Genomic DNA, 23,739 nt, shown 5'->3' with positions numbered 1-23,739 from the left:
AATATAATATGACCTTCTATAATAGAACCATCACCAAAGTACTTTTGACACTGCTGCCCCATATATTAAAAAGAAAAAGAAACAGAAAATGTCTACAAATTTGGACAAAAGAAAATCAAGTAAGTAATAATAATAATTTTGATATTAATACTTGTATTGGAATTATACAATACAAACAAATATACTACCTAATTCCTATAATTAAAGTAGAGTTCAGGATAAGAAAGAATGGAGGTCCATCCATCAGAAAACTATAAACTTTTTTCTTTTTTAAGGTGATTTTTACTGTAACATGTTATCGTTTTTGCAGGTTCAACTAATGATATAAAGAGAGATAGTGATGAAGATTCAGATACAAGTGTAGCCAGTGGAATATCTGATTCAGAATTAGCACAATCTTTAAACAAAACATCTGGTAGAACATACATTTATTTATTTCTTTTCCCAACCAAAAGTGAATACAAGATCACCACTTACAGGAGGGAACACAGACAAATATCGAAAATATTAAACTAAGTTACTAACAATGTCATGTCATCATGTTACTGCAGTAATTACATTTTTTTCATTTCTATGTATTATTTTGTATACTAGTAAATTTCTAAATACTAGTACTATATAATGTTATAATCATCTTGTTAAAGAGTCAACAGATTTTGACATGGTCCTTTACTTTTCTAGATGAAACTGTAGAGGGAGGTCTTCCAATTCCATCATCTGTATCACATGAACGCAGAATTGGGAAAGAAGACAAAGAAGAAGATGATGGCATTAATTCCAATGAATGGGTTACAAAAAAGAACCGGCGTGGGAATATGGTAACTATTAAATAAAAAAAAACAGAATATTTATTGTCCTCCTGAAAAAATAATTTCTTAAAATGTTTTTGTTGAATATGCCATTTTAATGTCACATAATAGTTATTTACCTGAAAACTGTAATTTAAAGCAAAAAAATATTCAAATTGGCTGGCAACAAATGGATGTTTGGTTAATTTAACTGTTTATTTATGCTTTTGGGGGACAATACATTTCTACAGTGTCCTACTGAATAGTAATAATTAAATGCTAGAAGTTAATAAAGTTGACTACACTGCATAAGATATTTTGTCTTCCCCTCTAAACTTGCTTTATTTATATTGTTCATAGATTAGTAATGCTGAACCAAGACAATTGCCAATTGATAGTCCTAACAACCAGCAATCCAGAGGTATATCAAGCATTATTAATCATAATAATGTCATCAATAATATTAGTCACATTAACATTAGATCACCTGTAATCTCCTGTAGTACGTGTCATGCACTATAAATAAACCTATAAATATAATTTCATTATATTGTGTGCATGTTATAAAAAACCAATGAGTTTTTAAAATTGAAATATATTAACTGTCTCTAATTATCACAGGACAAAAACAGGTTTCTGGTTCTGCAAAAAAATCCAAGAAGCGACGACATAAGGTAAAACATTAATGTTTTGGTTTTTTGCTTTAGTATTACATTAATTATACTATAGGGTAACAATATTTTTGAAATAATTTTCTTTTGCGAAATTGAGATTGATTAATGTATATTTTCACTTCAGTCTGGAAATGCTGTGTTAAGTGGCCATATTGGTACAACGCCACAAAATGGAGGTGAGGATTCAATTCAAATTCATCTTTTATTGGTCTAATTCATATAAATCAGAAAATCTTTAATACACTACGGCAGATAAGAAGTTAAAAATGACACTTAATTTTGTAGTTTATATAAATGAACTACATCACAAGCAAAACCTAACCTATTTAAAGTTGAATATATTTTCTTTAATTTTTTGTTAAAGGATCAAAAAATAATTCAAACACCAACATTGTAACTGGACATGCAATTCCTAAATTGAAAACTAGTCTCCAATGTTCAAACGTGCCTGGAAGTGTGAAGATGACACCCCAACGTGGTGTTATTATAATACCACACCACCAATCACTACCTGCTGTACCACAATTCAACCTACCAATTATACCACAGCTACCAATTGGTGTAAATGTGCTTACTGACCAGACTCAGTTGCATAATACAGAACCTGTAAGTCCTTTAAGTTCACTTCCAATGAATAGACCTTCCTTTCCAGTTCAACACAAATTTCATCTCACTGAAAATCAACAGCTCAAAGCAGCAAAGCAACAGAAAGCATTGTTCAGTGATCTTCTTGAAAAGTTTAAAGGTCGTTTTACTTACATATGTCCGCAATGCCGCTATTTGAAGCCTCCCTGTATAACGATCCAAAACAGAAATGATCCCAAGTTTTGTGGACACCCCTTGAGGCAGCATGAGTGGCCGACCAGTAAAACCTGTAAAATATTGGCACATGAAATACGTAAAAATGGAAGAATCATACGATCTACAATAAGACCTAAGCTTCATAACAACGTGGCAGATCAGTGTAGACACTATGTCAGATATGGCTGTGAGAGGGAAGACAGCTGTAATTTTGCCCATGATTTCATAGAACTTGAAATCTGGAAGTTAGAACAAAGGCATGTCATTGATAGAGACTGTCTTGTGGAGTTTTGTGGATCCATGGCACCACCTACTCAACCTGATATACCAGTCACTTCAGCTTTACCAGACACTCAGGAAACTAAGCAACAAGTAAAGTGTCCATTAAACTTAAAATTTGTATGTGGAACATGCTGGAGCCGTGGAGGACAGCAACGAGAACAACATCACAAAGACACAAGAAAGTGTGAAGTTGGACATTCATGGAAAGAAAAGATTTGTCTTGTGTTTTCTGGTGGCAGAAAGTGGATTAAAGTCAACGGCAGACATCCAAATCTTAGACCAAATTTTAAACCTGTGATGTGTAAAAACAAATCCAAATGTGACTATGCAGATAGAGAAGGAAAGCAATGCATGTTTCCTCATTCAGAAGAGGAAATCCAAATTTGGATATTCATGGCAAAACACAAAGGTAAGTTTTGTGGAAACATATACATGTAACAACATATACCTATCATCAGGAATAAAATTCACCATTTTAAAATTAACAAATTAAATTTAATGTTTCAGTCAAAAGCTTGGATGAGATTGTTGAAAGCCAGAATTTATCAGCTAATAATGAAAAAAGAAAAGAAGATCAAAAAGAGAGCCCTCAACGTGTAAATTACCATTGTACTTATTGTAAGATGGATTTTAATTCTACACTGACGCTTGAATTTCATATTAGCACTTCAAAACACAAACTTTGTGTTAATTCAGACACTGAGAGAAGTTGGAAACACCGAAGTCCACCACTTCGGGTTGTAAACGGCCAGTATGTTATGTGTCACAGGTATGAGAAAAAATATACTAGTTCTATAAAATTGGTTAAATTATTTATAAATCTTTTAATATTCTATTAATAATTCTATTAATATCAAGACTATGTGAGGGTGTACTTTTCAGCTAATGAAGATCTAATACTAATTTTCTTAAACCATGTAAATCAGGCTTCAGAAGAAACCATTCTACTAATTCAACCCTTCTTGATGTTTCTGATCATATCTTAAATAATATGAATGATGGTAAAGTGACTGCAGCCATTTTCTTGGATTTGAAAAAGGAATTTATACTATCAACCATGAACTGTTAATTAGTAAATTTAATCAATTAGGAATTAGGGACGATGTTTTATGTTGGTTTATTTCTTTTCTTGGCAATAGATCGCAAGTTGTAAAGATCAAATCCTCTTTATCTGTACCCAAATCAATAAATGTTGGGGTCCCTCAAGGCTCCATACTTGGGTCTCTCCTCTTTATTATATATGTTAATTTACTACCAGATTGTAATTGTGCTATGTATGCCGATGATACTACACTTTTATTTTCTTCATCTGACTCTGTCAAAATATTTATGTTAGATTTATATACAAATATTTAGGAATTCATTTTGACTCCATATGTCCTGGGACAAACACATTGAGAAAGTTTCTTCAAAAAACGTATAGGCATAATTTGAAGAATTCGATATGCCTACCTAACTCAACTCTCTGTCTAATTGCAAATGCAATCGTAATTCCTTGTTTTGACTATTGTAGTTCTGTTTGGTATAATTGTAATAATGATAATATTAACTTTGATTGATTGATTTCTTTATTAACTGAGTCAACACAGATACATACAATAAAAATATGTAAACAATTAAAAATCAGTACAACAGACTCGAAAAAGGATATCCCAAAAAGTAAAAAACTTATTTCCATTGGGGTCCAGAAACTCACTTCAAATACTTCTAAATCGACTTGCTAGGTTACTTCTATTTGCTAACATTACCACTCAGGTAAATGAATTTATGTTATCACTTAAATGGAAGAAACTTACAGACAAATGGGATGAGCAATTTTTTATGCTAGTTTTAAATGTTTAAAAGATATTGCTACTTCAACCTAGTTTCAATTTATGCACACCACTCATCATAAAAACACATGTAGTCAATCATCAAATACTCTAGTTACTCCAACATGGACAAAATTACAAGGTAAAAGGACCTTCCTCTACTGATCTTCTAAACTATGGAATAACCTCCCAATTGATTTACGCCAACATTACTAATTAATGAATTTAGAAGTATTTAAGAGCAATTTTAGTATTTAAAGTAATACTTTTTTTTACATATGTATATATTATGCTTTAATTTTGTAGTTAAGTCACAAATCTGAAATGAAACTGTACTGCATTAAGTGATATATTTTCCAATATGTTTTAGACACAAAGAGAATAGTTGCACCTACTCGAATGCGGACCCAGCTAACAACCAGTGCACACTGGCACACAGCCAGGAAGAATTGGAAGAATGGAAAGAAAGACATGAATATCGAATGATGAAAAGACGAAAAGCTAACGAGAGCAAACTCTTCTCATTCATGGATCAACTTTTGATTGAATACAACAGCTCATCAACGCCTGATGTTACAGTGGTAAGAAAAATATACAAAAATCTATTGTGGTCAATGTAAACAATAATAATATTTAAAAACAATAATTTATTTATTTATTTCAACTTTATTTATAGAGGGTAACCCTTCCAGCTGAACCCGCAGGTCAGCTGATATCCAGGGGCCCTCTTAAAAATGACAAAATATATAAAACTATACTTAACTAATACGAATCTACTATATTACATTTAAATTTAAAACAATTATCTAAAAAAATAATTATCTAAAAAAAATTCAATTAGGCAATTACGATAAAATGTGTTTTTTAAAATTAAATTTAAACGAGTTAATATTGGTACATTCTTTTAAAACAGAAGGTAATAAATTATATAAAATGCTAGCAGAATAAATAAAAGAGCGCCGGAAACATTCCAATTTGACTTTGGGTACCAGTAAGCCGCCTCTGGAAGCAGCCCTAGTCCTCATAGAGCGTATCAGAACAGTGGAAAATCGTTGGGTGATGTATCGAGGAGCAATATTGTTCATAGCTTTGAAAGCTAGGCAGCCTACCTGGTACTGTACCCTCTGTGACACATTCATGATGTGTAGAGATGAATGAATGTGATGAAAGAAAAGAATGTAAGTGCTGGTGCGAGGCGGAGATTGAAGAACTACTCGCATAGCGCGATTTTGAAGTTTTTTAATCTTGTTTAGTTTATTTTTTTAATAATTGTTGTTTAGATTTTGTTGATCTGTTTTTACAAATGTGTGATATATATTTTTTAGTTCAATAAAAATGAACAAAAAAGATGGTGTTGAGTTCAGCTCAACATAACTGTTTACACATTTTAAGTGGTAGAAGAAGTCAAAGTATTAATTATTATTAAAGTTTATTGAAGAACATTCATATTTTTAGATAACTGAGAAGGAATTGCCTAAAATTCGAATTAGTTGTAAGAAGAAACTGAACTGTTTCATAGATGCCATTGACAGAGAATGTGACAAAGTATTCGAGAATCATTGGACATTTCAAGTGGAATGTATTAACGGAGTAAGTGATAGTTTTACAATTACTATCCAAAGTATGGTAAAAATAGCTGTGTTCTCACCCACAAGACTCAGGGGTTTATATCAACAGTTCTCTAGATATTGTTACTGGCATACAATCACTGAATCCTAAATAATATTAAATAAAATTTAAATTCATTTCAATCTGTTTCATTTATTTACTTTGGTTTTTATTGTTTTTTGATAAAATTGTACCTTATTTTTTATTTTATGCAGTCCTTCACAAGTTTTTCGCTTTTCGGTTTCACTGATCTTATTTATAATAATCTTATCACAAACATTGTACATAGAATAAATGTTATGAAATGAAGTGAATACATTTTTTTGGTCTGAAAGATTGTTATAAAAATGTTGACTTTTTAAGGATAATCTTTTTACCAATATAGGTAGAAAGGCTAAAACGTGTTGGCTTACTATATGATGAACATCGCTTGCACTTTTTCTGTTCACATCCAAAACATGAAGATAAACCTCAGGTCTGTCCTGGAAATATGATCAAGACTGGATATACATATACCGTAGATGTACATTTCGTCAGCAACATGCTGGGAAGTTTCCATCAATGGGTTATCTTTGATTTTGGGAACAAACCAGTAATGGGTCGAAAACTTAATGTTCATGTCGGTGCAAAAGAAGATCGTCCTGAATACATGAAGCAGTTGAGTCAAAATCAGTCTACCATTAATTGGGACACAAGTAATACTAAGATAATTCGACCAACTGAACTCAGTCCTCTTAAAGAAGACCTCTTCAGGAAATACAAGCCACCAAGTGCGAATCTAAATATTGATGGATTAAATGTAGGCGAGCTAACTCAGGAGAATTACAAACATAGGATGCACAAGATGGTGAATTTGGAGGAAAGAGATAGAATGAGAAAGATCAACAGGTATTTATTTCTATAAAGACTTACATTACATTACATTAGGAATGAAAAAAGAAGTAAAAGGATAACTCTATATTTATTATGAAATAAAAATGTTTAATTTGACGAATAAACATTTAAAGAATGCAAACACATTTCCCTCATTTAGGTTCAACACAACAACAGAGATGGAAATTGAAAGCACTATTACAGTTGAATCCTATGCTGGTACCGACCTGTTCATTGCTCAAAATGGTGAACTCTTTGGTAAAATAGAACTAACGGACACTATAAACTGTGACACTGAATCAAGCCAGATTATCATGGAGTCTGTACAAAGTGTATTGTGCAAATTTGATTCAGAATCAAATGAAGCTTATGAACTTAAAATCGTTTCAAATGAAGGTGTTGATGGCCGTACACAAGATTATATCTATGTAAATCTGAATGCAACATTTGTAGAAAAGCTAAAACTGAAAGCAAAAACTAAAATATTTATTGAAGTTCAGTTTCAGGTTGATCGCTTACTTTTCTGTGAGATGCACTATGCAATTGATAGCTTGGAAAACATGGAATCTGTATTACCAGTACAAGGATATACACTGGCTATTCCCACTCTTACTACAGAGAGCTCAAATGAGAAACAAGAACAAGCAATAGAATATATGCATAGGGCAGGAACTACGACAGTCAGTGGGCCACCATTGGTGATATATGGTCCGTTTGGTACAGGAAAAACACGAACCATGGCAGAGTCTGTAAAGAAGATCCTTCTGAAACGTGATACCAAGGTTTTGATTTGCACCATGTCCAATAGGTTTGTAAATCAATTTGCATGATTTGTTTTTATGCGAGCAGCATATGTTACATGTGCAAAGCAAAATCAATACAAACAAGTACGTCGTCACTAAGTTAGTACTGTTTGCTTAACTCGGCCTAACTACCCAGCTGCACATTAAAAATGAAAGTAATAAAACACCTAAGACCCATTATTGCATTGCAATTTTGTTTTTGGAAGGTCAAAATTGCGCTGATGATTCGGAAACTTTAGCGCGGCACATATAGTTTATGGAGCGTTGCTTTAATATACACTGTCTACACAGGACCAATGGTTTTAGATTCCATCTGAAGGATGAGGCAATGAGAGTAAAGGAGCATCTTGCCGTTATTAGGATAGAATCAATATGGTACAGACAGATTTAGAAACTTAGATGTTTTTTTTAATGTTTCTTTCATTTTATTACTATAGTGGAGCAGATCTGTATATTACAGAACATTTAGATCAATATCTAAAAACCTACCAACAGAGTCCCAAACCAACATTGCTTCGTGTGTATACATCTGAACGACGCATTAAGACCATACATCCAGATGTTAAAAAATACTGTCTGATTGATAAAACCACAAACACAATCAATCTACCTACTAGAGATCATGTGACAAGCTCTCGAGTGGTCATCTGTACCCTTAATATGGCATTAAGATTAGTACAACTGAACTTAAAAGGTTATTTCACACACATACTAATTGATGAGGCAGGTCAGGCATTAGAGACGCAAGCTATCATGCCGTTAGCAATGGCAGAGAAGAAGACGTGCATAGCAATTGCTGGTGATCATATTCAAATGAGCCCAAAGGTAATCAATTTAATCATGAAACTAGAAAGCCACTCCGAGGGTGCATACCTTCGCCTACTGTAAAATTCTACTACATAAGATTTCTCCGGGAAAATATATATATATATATATATTTGTGTGTGTCTTAATGCTGTGTGTGATTTAGGCTAATTTCACTACAAGCATTTGTATGCGAATTTGGTGTAATGGTTATATAACAAGCCTTTCAACTAACAATAGTATCAGTTGACAACAATACAACAGCAACGGCAAAAACAAACGGGTGAATTTGAAAAGAAATAGGCTTTTTAAAACTACTCATATCAAAAAACCTGTAAATTAAATCAAATTATGTTTTTAAATTACCAGTACAAATCACAAATTATAACTCTTGCCTCTTGTACAAAAATGAAGTAGTTCTCGAGAAAATGCAATTTCAGTTTACTTAATTGTTATTTAAGACTGCTCGCCGGCTTTTGAACATTCTTTTAACACTAGCAGGGCTGAAAATTATACTAAAAAGTGGTCCAGAATTGGGACTGTGGCCCAGATTGCCTCCAAGATTTAATGGAGTGGTCCTTGATCACATATCTATATTTATTTTGGTAAAGATCTCGTAATTACTTTTTGAGTAATCCTGAAAACAAAACAAACACACGCGATGGACTACATATAACTCCTTGGCGGAGGTAAACTATGTGAACCTATTAGAGCCCTAAAATTGAAGACTAAGACCTAAAGTCCTACTATGCTTTTCATGCACACAGTGAGTCCATGTGACATCACAAAATATTATACTGGCTAAAAGTTTGTTTCTTAACATATATATCTATCTCGGTATGCTTATTCAAGAATTGCATATAAAAAACATACATGGCAGCATTGCTCTGTAAAGTAACCCCTACAATTTTAGCATTGGTGTCAAATTTCCAGCTGCTTGGTGCTAATACAAATTTTATTTCGGAATTTTGCTAAAGAAAATTTGTAGCGCTTGATTATTTGGATTAAGATACAATTAAGAGTTCCTGCCACATCACTTATTGAATTTATCAAGATCTTGATTAAGATAGCAATTCTGTGAAAGCTATCACAGATTTCACAGAATGTATCATACATTGTTATTTATATAGGTTTATTCTGAGGAGGCACGCATCGGTGGATTTGATCAATCTATTCTTAAGCGCTTACATGATCATTATGAAAAAACAGGCGACCAAAACACGATATTACTGCATTACAACTACCGAACCTGTGAAGAGATTTTATCATTTGTATCTACTGTATTTTACCATACAAAACTAATTTCAATGAAGGATCATCCAAAACATCCAACAATGTATCCACTATCATTTTATGCAGTCAGGGGAAAAGATCTTCTTGTGGGAACATCGTACTGCAATAGGGATGAAGCAGCAGAACTTGGATTCAGAGTTGAGAGTCTCTATCGCAACTGGCTGCCAGAATGGGGAAAGAAAATAGATATTGGTGTTGTAACACCATACAATTCTCAGGTACATCATAATTGTTTTTGCATCACATTCGGCAGTACAACAAAAATGTATGACTGTAATCTTTAACATTAGAATTAAACTAATAATTTCAGGTGCGTGAAATTCGAAATGAACTCAGAAGACGCAAGTTGGATGATGTAACAGTCGAGAGCATGAGAAATGTACAAGGTATCTTTTGAAATCACATTATATTCTGTTTCTATTAGCTGCACTTCACAATGACTCCTGTAACTTTCAAATCTTGACTTATAATAATGTAGAACTGCTTATCTTTTACCTTCATATGAATTGTAAATATATATATAAACACAACAGGCATAGTGATATACTGAAAATGTATTAATTAATTTGAAACAATAAGTAATCTGTGAGAATGAGAAAAAGCCACCCCAACCAAGATTCAAACCTGTAACCTTCTGTTTGATATGCAGTTTTCCTAACCATTAGACCACTGGGGGTTTCATGGTATTCTGAAGAGATACTTTTTAATATATAAACATCACAGGCACAGAATAAAACCGGCCGGTGACATACTGAAAATGTATTAATTAATTTGAAACGATAAGATGAGGAAATCTGTGAGAATGATAAAAAGTCGCCTCAACCGAGACTCGAACCCGGAACCTTCTGCTTGATATGCAGATTTCCTAACCATTATACCACTGGGGCTTTCATGGTATTGTTCAAATTCGATTGGATAGCGACTCAGTACATTGAGAGTGTATTTCAATTTAAAGAAATAAATACTGGACAGTTCATACACTTGTAGGAAAATTGTGTTCGACAATTGTCAATGAAAGAAATACCTGTGATTCTATTCTAATTTCAATATTTGATAATTTTATTTTATTGAAATTATTACAAATTAAATATCATTTTTCTAAAGGTCAAGAATTTCGAGCATTGTTCATCAGTGTTGTAAGAACAAGATCAACGCTGGCCAAGACGCATGTTGCTGCTAAATACAACAATCCGGATGAAAGTGCAGAATTTTACTATGGATTTCTTTCTGATGAAAAGCTGTTAAACACCGCATTCACACGAGCCAAATCTGTCATGGTGGTTGTTGGGGATCCTATAGCAATGTGTTCTATTGGTTCTTGCTCAAAAGTTTGGGAGAAGTTCCTCCAGAAATGCGAGAAACACAAAAGTTTGTACCCAAGTGATTTAACCGTACATCAAATTTGTGGAGAAATAAATGCTACAAATATTGAACTTAATCCCCTTGCTGCTCCTTTCAAACCGTCTTTCAGAAAAAAAGAATCTGATGTTACAATAAAGAGGCCAGCAGAAATTGAGAGACAGATCAGTGAAGATTTTCCATGTCTATCCAAAATCGGTGGAGATGAATCAGAAACCTTTGTTAGTGGTGATTTTACTTTTTTGCAGGAGGAAATGAATATTTTCGAAAAAGAACAATGGCAGTCAGAAGATGAAGAAGAGATTGATGAGACAAAAATCAATGATTCCATTCTAAAAGAGCTCAGGAGACAAGTTAAGGAATCAATGGAAACTGACAACATATCTCCTGCAAATGAAAATGAGCCTTCATCAGATTTGAAAGAATCCAATGATGAATTATCAGTTCAGAAATTGGATAAAGTGTACAATGAGGACATATTAGATCCTGTCAATATTGAGACAACAAAATCTACAAATCTTCAAGAAGATGAAATTTTTAAAGAGATATTTGGTTCCGGAAAAGACCATTCAAATCTTCAAAGTGCTGATTTCTTTAAAGAGTATGATCCAGAAGAGACTGACATAAGTAGCGAAAAATTAGATCAAGACAAGAAATATGAACCACTGCTAGAATCAGAACCAGAAAAATACAAGAGATGCACATTTCATCTTGATGTTCGAGGAAAGACATACGCTACCACTTTAGAAGAAGATATTCCAACGAATATTTTAATCACTAGTAAGCATAACAGAGGGCGTGCTCTGAACAATGATGAAGTTATCACAGAAATACAAGAAAATGAAGAAATTCTTGAAGAAGTTGACATCAAAGCATTGGGTAAGCCAGAAAACGAAAACACAAACACAAAAATTTATGGTAGAGTTGTCCATGTCTTGAAAAGAGCCTCTAATCCATACTTACGTAAACTAGTTTGCATGCTAGATCAGCATAGTAACAGCCTTATGGTACCTGTAAACAAAGACTTCCCAAAACTGTGCATACTGACAAAGGATAAAAACAAATCACCGAGTGAGAATGTTACTGTAGAAATATACACCTTAAGTAATCAGGTAAACAGTAATAAGCCATTCTATTTAGAACGCAAGGTTGTGGTAAAAAACAAGGACCGTCTACATAAACTGTTTGTGGTACAATATTGGAAATGGAAAAGAAATATGATGTATCCAGTGGGATTTGTTACAGAAGAGCTGCATCCAGCCACTAACAAAGCAGAAGGGATTAGAATTCTAAAGCTTATACATGGTGTTGAAGATACCTGGAAGAAGAAAGTTCGTGAAGAACTTGACAAGAAGTTTTCTGAAAATTGGACAATTCCAGAAGATGAAATAAAACAGAGGACCGATTTCAGAAAAGCTGAAACATTCACTATCGACCCAAAAGATTGTCAAGATATTGATGATGCACTTAGCATACGTAGACTTTCTGACAGTCATTATGAAGTTGGAGTTCATATTGCTGATGTAAGCTATTTTGTAGAAAACAAAACATTGCTTGATGAAGAGGCAAAGAAGAGAGCCACTACTTATTATCCAAAACTTTCAGCTCCAATCAACATGCTGCCATCACAACTTAGTAATGACTTGTGCAGTTTACTTCCAGAAAAGGATAGGTTAACAATTTCTGTATTTATGGACATAAGAAACGACGGTCTACATTCTGGCACAAAAATAGTGAAATGCGTGATTCGATCCAGACGTAAATTCACGTACAAAGAGGTAGAAGACATCATTCATAATGGAAACAATGATGTAAAACCATCCATTGTAAGTGCGATTCATTCACTGAATGAATTGGCTCAGAAGACTCGTGCAGCTCGCCTTAAAGAAGGTAGATTTTCATACAATGAGGATGAAAATGAAGAAGAGGTATCTTGTCCTCTTGCACATTCACTGATTGAAGAATTCATGATTCTTGCAAACAAAGCTGTCGCAGAGTATCTGATGGAAAGATTTCCTCAATGTGTGCCACTCAGGAGGCAACTCTCACCAGATCCTGAAAAGCTCCAGGAATTTCAAGCCAAACACTTACCTGATATTAGAAACAGTAAAGCGATGTTAGGAAAGTTTGTTGGTTCTTCACAGTGCAATTGTGATAATGTTTGTAAATGTGGTGAACAAAGTAACACAATCACAATGCAGACACAGGAATGGAACAAGTTGATTGAAACTGTAATTAATATCAAGCAAGGTTCCGATGCCAGTCTTGCTGAAATGATGAAGATTATCCAGATTGTTTGTACTGATAATAAACATCCAAAGCTCGCTGTAATGATGGCGCACTACTACATGATACAAGAGAAGTCGGATTACAAATGTTCTGGTCAAAGTATTTCCGATGGTCGAGATCTGGCACATCATTCTCTCGAGATTGACTTCTACACTCACTTTACATCTCCCATAAGACGTTATATTGACATCGTTGTGCACCGCCTTATAGATGCAGCTATCAACCAACAAGACATACCTTACACTGAAGAAGAAATTGGCTCAATCTGCTATAACTCAACCATTAAATCATCAAATGCTAAGGCTTTCAAAAAAAAGACAAAGTTGTTCATGTTGGCTTTACAGTTGAAAGAGGTATCAATTTCACATTTACCTACTGTGGAGAAAGCATCAGATAAAAATATTAGCTTTGTCTTTCCCGGGTTTATGCAAATTACTGGCAATGCTGTGGGCTTAAGTAAGTTAAAGCCATCAAAAAGACCAGGGGTTGATAATGATATTATTAATTTATCATGGAAGCAAAGAATATATGATGCAAAAGCAAAACCTACTGAGGTTCTACCAAAGATGGACAGCACTGCAGGAGAGTTGGATGCAAATCGTTTTGTTGTTATTTTTAACAGTACTCATTGGCAAGAACTTCTTTCTGGAATTGAAGATGACGATATCCATCAAATTCGTGCTGCAATGCACTTTGCTGCCAAAGAAATTGAAACTAACAGAAGAGCTAGAAGTATGAATGGCAAACTGTTAAAGAAAGAAGTCACATCTGAAATCTTAGACAGACACGGCAACAGACAGCATTTTGTAGATTTTGAAAGAGAATACACTCTAGGGCATATGGTTGAAGTTAAACTTACTGCAGGATTTGAACGAGGAATTCTTGAACCTAAAATCCAACTCTTCAACTTGACACCAGAACTGGACATATGTTTAGAACATCGTTCTGATCCTGTTACATGTTTCTCTCAGTTAGCAAGTCAGAAACCCAGAGGTGCGAAGGACATACCTACATATCAGGAACGTTGGTTGGCAGTGTTATCAATGGCATCTGCATCAAACGCTGTATCTGAAGATGACAGTCTCATCATCAGAAATGTCTCAATCGATTGGACTTTTGATTCAGATAAACAGATTTACAACGGTGTGTTTTACCTACCGACTGATTTCTGTGAGGAACGAAGTATAAGGTATTTATATTTTTTTACAATTCTAAAAGTTATAATAATTAAACAATAAGTAAAACTATGTTTTTAGCATATACTGTATATTGTATTTGCAGAAACTTAAATGTCTTGACATGCCTGAAGAGATACAATTATGTGAAGTTAATATATTTCATAAAATTCAATTTCAGATTTAATCCATCTGATTATTTATGTGTTCGCTACTCTGGTCTTGACATACCACTAAAAAATCTAAGTCAGAATCGCTCTGAAGTTAAGTCTACTTGGGTTGGCCATTGCTATATAAGAAATGTCAAATTTACAGAAGTACAGAGGGAAATTGGAATAAGATTAAACCAGTCTGGCATTGGAAAGAGCCCCACACTGCCACATAGTGTCATCTCCACAAAGCTAAAGAAGAAACCACTTTGTATTGTTGAGCTCATCCCACAAGGAGAATCAGACAAGTTAGTTTGAACAATAAATTACTGCTTCGCCGTCATCATATCACTCATCATCATAATTGACCTTCATTAAACAATGTTTTATCTTAATGATGCTTTTAGAGTTATATAGTATAATTGTTAATTTTTTTTCCCGTCCATCTTATATATTCCTTGATATGTTCCATCTCGTCGCCTTTGCTCTTCTGACAAATCATTGCTATTTGTTCCTTGTTTCCACATTAAGGTGGACGCATATTTTTCTTTGTTACATCACCTCTTTGGAACAAACATTCATCCCACTTTTGATTCATTTAAAATTAATTTTCGATCATTTATTTGGAAATTCACACATTATAACCGTTATTGTTGTTGTTATTATTATTATTAGCAGCATCAGTATGGAGGCAGCTTTTTTGTTGTGTTCTTGGGAGGTCACATGTGTTTTGAAATTATAATTTTTTTTACAGAATTAAATAGTTCATACCTTAAAAAGACTAGAATTCAGAAAACTGTTATTACTTACTTACTTAGAATTAATTCCTCCTGTTTTCTAAAGAACATTGGGCAGCAACATCTGATCTCCATCTCACTCGGTTTGGCGCTTGTGTCTTGGCATCCTCCCAGTTGAGGCCCATTGTCTCCAGATCTTTCGCCACTGTTCTCATCCATGTAATAGCTGGTCTTCCTGGTCTGTTATTAGTGTATGCATTTTACCTGTTTTGATGAAAAATGTTCCTTTGTCAATCATTTTCAGTCATGTACACCAATTAATTACAATATTTAAATTGTTTAATTTATTTAAAGTCGTCTTGGAAGAGCTGTGAAAGGCCTAAGTGAAAATAAGTCTTCATTAAACAGAGATATTGTTCTTCTTAAAAAGTTTAAAGTGGGAGGACAAGAAGATAGTGAGTATTCTAGTTTTTCTTTGAATTTGATTATTTAAAGGTGGTGTATATTATCCAAAGGTTCTATTTCTTAATTTAAAATAATTGAGTTAATCTTCAACAAGACACATTTATTTTTTTAGGTTCAATTTATAATAGACTTGTTGAAATTGCAAAAACAATAACAGTTGGCAAGATAAAACATGTAGATTTGCCCCCACCAAATGATGTCCAAGAGAAGGCAATAAAGACAGCTTTGGCAAAACCATTTACAGTTATACAGGGACCGCCAGGTAAGTAGGATGTCATTGCATTGTTACACACATTGACCCTATCAACATTAACATAAAATTTTGTACCAGAAATCATTTTAAATCAAGTCACCTTTTTGCGTGTTCAAAAGAGCTTAAAGACTTTATTTTTATTTAAGGAACTGGAAAATCTGTGACAGGCGCACAACTAGCATACTACTTTTCAGAGATGAACACACAACTACCACCTACTGGTAAAGGGCAGCCACAGGTGCTCTACTGTGGCCCATCTAACAAGTCTGTTGATGTTGTTGCAGGTAATCTTTTTTAAATGATGATGTAATTAATAATTTGATAATATAATACTTTGACAAAGAGACATAGAGAGACAAACCACTAATGTATATAGTTTTATTTGTGGCCTGTTTGAGGCAAGCAGTTTTCTTCTTATTGCCTTGTCCTTAGAACGCTGTTGGTCATATATATAAATTCAGTGCATTCATGGAGTGTGTTATGAATCTTATTGCTTACAATTCACCAGAGTAAATGTTTGTTATTATTAGGATATTTAAAGGAGTTTCCAGGATTATCTATTGTTCGGGTTTACAGTGAAACTATTGAAAAGAAAGATTTTCCATTGCCATGGGAGAAAAACATTGGAAAAAAAGCCGATACCATACCTGACCATGTCAACATTGCATTACACCATTTGATCAGGACCAATGAAAATTCAAAGAGTGCTGAAATAAGGAAAGTTGATCTTGATTTCCAAGGACTAAAACCAGGTGAAGTCATTCCTAAAGAAAAAAGGTGGTCATATCATCAACTGATAAGTTCAGCAAAGGTAAATTTAGATTGAACTGAAGCCTTTAACAATTCAAGTTCATTCTTATATAGTGCATATAAGCAGGCTCTCAATGCGCTGTAAACATTATTACCCCGTCCATTTTGGATGTAGCTAGTAATCAGCATAGTACAGTGTTTTGACCTAACCAGGTACCCATTTGTACACCAAGGTGGAAAGAGGCAAATGTAAGTAAACTGTCTTGCTAAGGACATAAGCGATGCAACATTGAACTAAAATTCCTGATCTTGCTATCAAAAGTTTAACGTTCACTGTGCCACACATTGTCTTTGGTAAATAAAATAAACTTTAATGATTGAACATTTTTTTAATGGCATATCCTGATTAGGAAAATAAACAAATATTACCTTTAACATAACAATCTTCTTAATAATTACAGAAAGAAGAACTTAAGAAATATAAAATCATCTTAGCAACTTGCAATTCAGCTGGTTCAAAATTCATCCCAGAATACTGCAGTATTATACAGTGTATCATAGATGAAGCAGGGATGTGTAGTGAACCTGAGTCTCTTATCCCTCTTGTTATGTGTTCACCTTACCAAGTGGTTCTTATTGGAGATCATAAACAGTTGAGGTAAGAATGAAAGTATGTATGACAAAACATGTCAATCTGAAAATGGAAATCCACTTCATAAAATTATTTGGAACTTTATGTCCAGACTCACAGTGTTAGGGTGGTGTTATGTAAGCACCGTACATATTTTGAAGGTAATATTTATATAAATAAAAAAAACAAAAAACCACTTACAATGTAAACTGCAATGCGTTTGTCATGAATGTATGCTTGTTCTGTCTGCTTAGACCTAATGATGAGTGTTTTAAATGTAATGCATTGGAATGTTGATCATTGTGTCTGAACACCTTGACTTTTAACGCCACGGATTACTGTATGCCCTGCGCTGCGAGTCTGAACATCCCCTAATTGCTTTGTCTATGACTGCGTATTATCTTACCCTCTAAATTTGAACACAATTTGACTTTCATAAATTCCATTGTTAATGCAAATCGAGTACGGCCTGTATACATAAACAATTTTTGCCAAAGTTGATGGGACTATTAGTCTTGATTAAACAATATTTTATTCATTTACAGACCAATCATTAAAGAGAAGCATGCAGAGGATTTAGGTATGGGTATATCTCTACTAGAGCGTTATGAGGCAAAGACAATGATGTTAACTATACAGTACAGAATGGTTAGTCTAATATTTTAATTTCTATTTACATAAACAATTCAACATATAAATAAATGACTCTTAAAAACTGATAAGTAAAAGTAGTTTTATTACTAGTGAGGCACAATATATTGCAAGAGCTTCTATTTACAACCATTCTGTTTTATATAGTGTTTGTTTACATTTAATTTTTCAATTTCTTATTTAGCACCAAAAGATCTGTGAGTTTCCATCAACTGTTTTCTATGATAAGAAATTGGTGACAGACGATTCTGTTAAAAATCGCAAAATTAAAAACTGGCAAAGGAAATTTTGGCCAGCTGGTTCAAGTTGTCCAATTGTATTCTGCCACGTGTATGGAAAAGAGGAGACACTGACTGTTAATAGCTCAGAAGGAAGTGAACAAAGCAAAAGCAACCCACAGGAGGTGTATCATGTGGTTAGTAATCTACTTAGATGTATACAGGAGGAGGGGGTTGATGGGTGTGGTGTTTATGAAAGTTGCATTGTTACATATGGGCTTTGTGAAAGGCCTAAATCTTTGTACAGCTGTTACTGTTACGATACATGGTGTACTTTTAATATATAAATGTTATCAATTTTAATTTTGTTTATTTAGGTGAGAATTGCTTGTAAACTGCTGGAAAAGGGAGTGAAACCTAAAGATATTTTGATACTATCGCAGTATCGCTTGCAATGTCAACGAATCAGAGATGATCTGAAAGTGCATGGAATAGAAGAGGTTCAAGTCTCAACTGTGGTACTCAGCCAAGGTCAATTAATTTCTGATATATGTACATGAACTTGTTAGACATGATCAGACAAAAGTAACAGACATATTTACTTCTCTGACCAGAGAAATTTCATCTGTACTTTTCAACTATGGAAATCAAAAACTGATGATACAAAATACTAAAGATTTATTTATTTCTTCACATAATGTGATTAGTTTCTCTCCATGCAAATAAATAGAAAAACAAACAACAGATCGCAACATGATACTATGAATCTTTTTTTTTGGCATTAAACAAATTCATTTTCCATCCACTAGGAAGTGAATGTGATTATGTAATCATGTCAACTGTACGTTCATTACCAAGAGTTGAGATTGAAAAGAGACCAAGTATTCGATGGATGAAGATGAATTTAGGTTTTATAACTGATGAAAACCAAATGAATGTAGCACTGACCAGAGCCAAGAAAGGACTCATTCTTATAGGTAAGTACTATGAGAGAAGTTAGCCCTCCTATTTTGCTGTGGTTTTTATAATAAAGAAATAGTGACAAGGACTAAGCAGTTTTGGGCTCCATTTTCATTTACAAAAGTAATTCTTTTATCAGAAGGCATGACTACAATCAAGCCAATAAATATTAAGAGGGACCATACTAATAATTTATTTTTGTCAAAAAAGTGCACTGATGGTTTAATAACCTTTTTTCCCCCAAAGGTAACCAGTACCTACTAGAAACTCACCCCAAGTGGAAGGAATTACTACAAATGTACAGGCAAAATAAATGTGTTGTTGATCATGCATCAGATTTCAAACCTTAAGTTTGAATGTAGCAAGGATATCAACATTAAGAACATCTGACAAGTAAAGAAGAGACATCAAGGCATTCTCAACCATATTTTAGTTGCTTTTGGAAATACATAATGTACCACACTTTACTAAGAGCTATTATATCGTTTTGAAGTGATTTTTTTTTCAATGAGGTAGCTTAGTATTTTTAGTAACAAAGATATATTTAGTAGTTAGTAATTATTGTACACAGTCATCATTTTAAAATCTTAAATGTAAATTTTGGCTTTGTAAAATCTTTATAAACTTTTGTATCTTCATATTTGTAAATCATAATGATGTGTAAACTATATTTTTAAACTACAAAATTATGTTTTAATCTTTAAATGTTTGGTATCATTTTAGATTTCAACTAAAATATCTAAAGATGCTAGATTTCACAATACCTTAATTATTATACAGATGTAGGCATACATTCAATTTCTAATGTACATTATAAAAGTATTTTCTTTTTCTAAATCGGTCCACAATTCAATTTTATACCAATAAATATTGAACTTATTTGCATGTTTTTTATTGCTTCATGAGTACTAATTTCTTCCTTTATTCCACATCCACAGTACTAGGACTTAAACTGGTTTTTATTGAATATACTTTAAATGAAGCACAGAAAATATATTTCTAATTTGTATATTTGTTTACATTTTCTTATGTATGAAATCATGTTTCAATATAAAATTGTAATTGTTGAAAACGTTGATACTTATATTATATGTATGGTGATATGATAATGGTGATAATTTTAATGATAATGTATTTAATTATGATAATAACAATTCTAAAGAACTTAGCATTAAATCTGTAGACTACAGGAACTAAAATCATTGAATAAGACAGTTTAGAATCTAATGGTCATATTTTTATTTCTAATCTTATATTTGTAAAATGTAAATTTTTTATACCATGATAAATATTATAAGGAGACTCCAAGTAGATTATTATTATATATACGGCTACATAGTCAAGATTTATGAATACGGTGGATACAAGTTTTCTGGGGATATGTTTTAATTAAAATTGGTATAACTTATTGATATTGTATATGAATTACACTTATCTAAAAAGTAGGCCTACATTATAAATATTTAGCTATTGAAGAAATTTTCAAATATGGAGTCACTCTACAAATATTTTCCATCATTCCAAATTATCTTTTTCTAAATGTGTCAATACAAAATCAAAAACACAGAAGTGTAAAAGTTTCTTACCTATTTAAAATGGTACAGTGATGTGATAATATGCTGGAATCTGTTACATTCAGTACAGTACATTTGTTTTGTCCAATCAGCTTCCAATATGCTCACCTGGTGAAGGTGCCACGCTTTCAAAGGATCTGATGCTGGTATACAGATCAAACAGTGGAAAACATGCCTGAATACAAGTTTAAAAACCAAACCAAAATTAGTATAGTTAAAAGTTGTTTAGTGAAAAATTCACCACTCACCACAATTGATTAGGACATCAAAACAACTAATGTTCGAATTTTTATTTATTTTTTCCTTTTTGTAGTAGGCCTATAAGTATAATCATTTTTATTTCAGACAAACTGTCCAGATGATACAATAAATACAACAAAAAAATATAATGTATTATGTAACAACCATCAACAAAATGATGGAGAGAAGACCAGACAATATACAATAAAAAACATTATACATTCACTTTTTTTAAATTTTACACATTTCTTAATTTTAATGTATTTTATTTATTTTATATTATACAGTGTAAATTTCCTTTAATTTATAAATATATATGTAGGCCTACATGATTTGCTTTCTTTGTTTTCTCCTTTTTTTATTTTAGTGGCACTATCAAAGATAAGGAAAAAAGTAAACACCAATAAATAAATACTGTAAATCACCAATAAAAATCACCAAGTAAACTTCCGGTTGATGCGCCCTCTACTTGAAATAAGCATCTTTCAACTGAATACACAATGATAACATTATTGATATTCATTATAGCCTACACCTTTGTTCTTGTTCACTATAGCATCATTTCACATAAGACTCAGTGGTATAATTCTCCTCAGTGGTATAATTCTCTATAACAAGGTCTATGCTCAGTCTAGGCTTCACTTTAGCCCAGTTTAAAAAAAGTGCCATATTGGTGAACATGAAGTCGCATATCTAATCAACTTTCAACAAAAGCTACTACTGTTTTTTTAATTGAATTTGGCTAAAACTCTGAAAAAGACTATATGAGCACTCACTGGCTAAACCCAAGGGCCTGCACCCCAGAGCCCTGCAGCAATGCACAAAAAAACCAGTAAAGCAAACAAATAATAGTATTATATTTAGGAAAGGCCAGAGCCGGATATCAAAAAACAAAATGTCCTATACTGTGCTTTCGTCTGTGGTTCTACCTTTACGGTAATGATGAACTGAAATAAAGGCTTTTTGTCACTGATATTTATAATGAAGCTTAGGTCGGATAACTGGATTTTGAAAATAGTAGACACATTTATGTTACAGTTTAAAAAAAACAGTAGGCCCTAGTTTGTACATTATTTGATTTGATGTACCACCTCAATGTAAACAATACAGTATATAAACAGTTTAAAATAACTTGGTTGTGGTCGATTTGCAGCTAAACCATGAAGGACGTAAACATAAATAATGTTTTTACACCTTTATTTGTCTATGACAAAGAGATAGACCTTTGAACCTTCAATTCAAGCAGGCTTATCACAATTGTATGATAGTTGTTGTCGTTAAAGTAGACACATTTCACCAACTGCTCTCTTCTGATCAAAAGCAACAACTAACAAAATCATACTTTTGCATAAATCTGTCAGTTTCTGTAAAACATACAGAAAAATACAAAAGGAAATATTTGTAAGTATGTATCAATAATAATAATAGATTCATTGGGACTCAACCTACTGGTACACTGTAACCAGTATACTTTACACAACCAATGCTTATAGATCTTGAGATATTACTGTCTACGGTCATAGTGCATATCGGCTGCTATCCATTTGGCTGCCATGGAGTTAATTTGTTTAACAATTTCTTGCTTTACCTAAATCCACCACGAGGCAATGGTGAGTAAAGGCAATTTTGAGTAAAGGCAATTTTGAGAAAAGGCAATTTTGAGTAAAAGCAATGCAGTGGTGGTGAGAGAGCTAACCATGTTTGTTGGGGAGAAAAATATGATATTTCCTAATGAAAATAAAACAATAACCTACTGAGTGTGGGTAGGATTTCAAGGATTTTCAACTTTAAAAGCGACTAAAACTACCCTTAGGTTAATGTTTAATATCGTCTGGAGTTTCCGGAGGCTCTACCCATTTAGCATAATAGGTGAGGAGATAGGGTATAAAGAAGAATAAAGAAAGAGAGCACATGGGAAAGACAAAGGGAGAAAGAATTTAGGAAATCAAAAATTGATTGATTGTAGATCAATGCTTGTATGTATCAATAGTATTAAATCAATACTTTCTAGCTACTGTATGACAGTAGCATAGTGTCCTGCTTTCGATGGAATCTTAAAAGCCATAGTCCGACAGCAATGTTTACTACCCTAGTTGGTTTTGGTGTATCTAAAATCAGGCCTATTTTCCTTCCCAATATAGCCAGACATTTTTAAAGTATAAGTGTAATTTCTGGGGACCTAGCAGCTTTATTTTTCAACATTTTCTTACCTCACAAATTTTGTCTAATTTTTCCCACCCCGGACCCCTTAGACGGCCCCAGCCAATGGATGCTAGGTTCGCGTGCATAAAGTGCATAAAGCACACAGACAATTTGAGTTCAACTTTACCAACTTTTTTCTTTTGCAGACAAAAACATTTCTTTAAATGGCAAACAATGATCCTAATAGGAAGTTCATGGACTTAAAATCTAACTTCAGTAAAATTTACAGTGATCCTCACAAATTTAAATGGTTGCGATTCTTTTTATTTGAGCACATATCTTCAGAAGACCTCGCTGCCACAAATTCTGGAATTCAATTATTAAATTTACTAGAGAAAGCTGGTTATAT

The 23,739-nt window shown here is 33.1% G+C and overlaps 3 protein-coding genes across 3 annotated transcripts in view; 2 read left to right on the top strand and 1 right to left on the bottom strand.

The window, feature by feature from the left end:
• LOC144837674 (3'-5' exoribonuclease HELZ2-like) overlaps window positions 1-23,739 on the top strand; it is a 107,430-nt gene that overhangs the window by 37,938 nt on the left and 45,753 nt on the right. The gene's annotated exons all lie outside the window — the stretch shown is intronic.
• Window positions 1-23,739, bottom strand: part of LOC144837003 (ubiquitin-like modifier-activating enzyme 5) — a 100,735-nt gene that overhangs the window by 64,648 nt on the left and 12,348 nt on the right. Inside the window, exon 2 of the mRNA XM_078691980.1 lies at window positions 20,961-21,123. The gene's annotated coding sequence lies outside the window, so the exon portion shown is untranslated. The remainder of the gene's footprint in view (window positions 1-20,960; window positions 21,124-23,739) is intronic.
• LOC144851659 (3'-5' exoribonuclease HELZ2-like) lies at window positions 89-21,520 on the top strand. Its single transcript, XM_078709235.1, has 27 exons — window positions 89-119; window positions 311-415; window positions 682-818; window positions 1,149-1,209; window positions 1,410-1,462; window positions 1,587-1,638; window positions 1,827-2,954; window positions 3,053-3,314; window positions 4,727-4,937; window positions 5,812-5,946; window positions 6,350-6,852; window positions 6,998-7,645; window positions 8,078-8,465; window positions 9,575-9,955; window positions 10,048-10,123; window positions 10,842-14,574; window positions 14,742-15,017; window positions 15,801-15,901; window positions 16,024-16,173; window positions 16,311-16,448; window positions 16,695-16,975; window positions 17,376-17,572; window positions 18,091-18,193; window positions 18,381-18,611; window positions 18,792-18,945; window positions 19,224-19,391; window positions 19,621-21,520. Exons 1-27 carry the CDS (start codon window positions 89-91, stop codon window positions 19,722-19,724), a joined length of 9,807 nt encoding a protein of 3,268 aa, XP_078565361.1. The 3' UTR covers window positions 19,725-21,520.

Source organism: Antedon bifida, chromosome 1 (genome assembly GCF_963402885.1).
Source record: "Antedon bifida chromosome 1, ecAntBifi1.1, whole genome shotgun sequence".
NCBI lineage: Eukaryota > Metazoa > Echinodermata > Crinoidea > Comatulida > Antedonidae > Antedon > Antedon bifida.
This window is presented reverse-complemented; position numbering and strand designations above follow the sequence as displayed.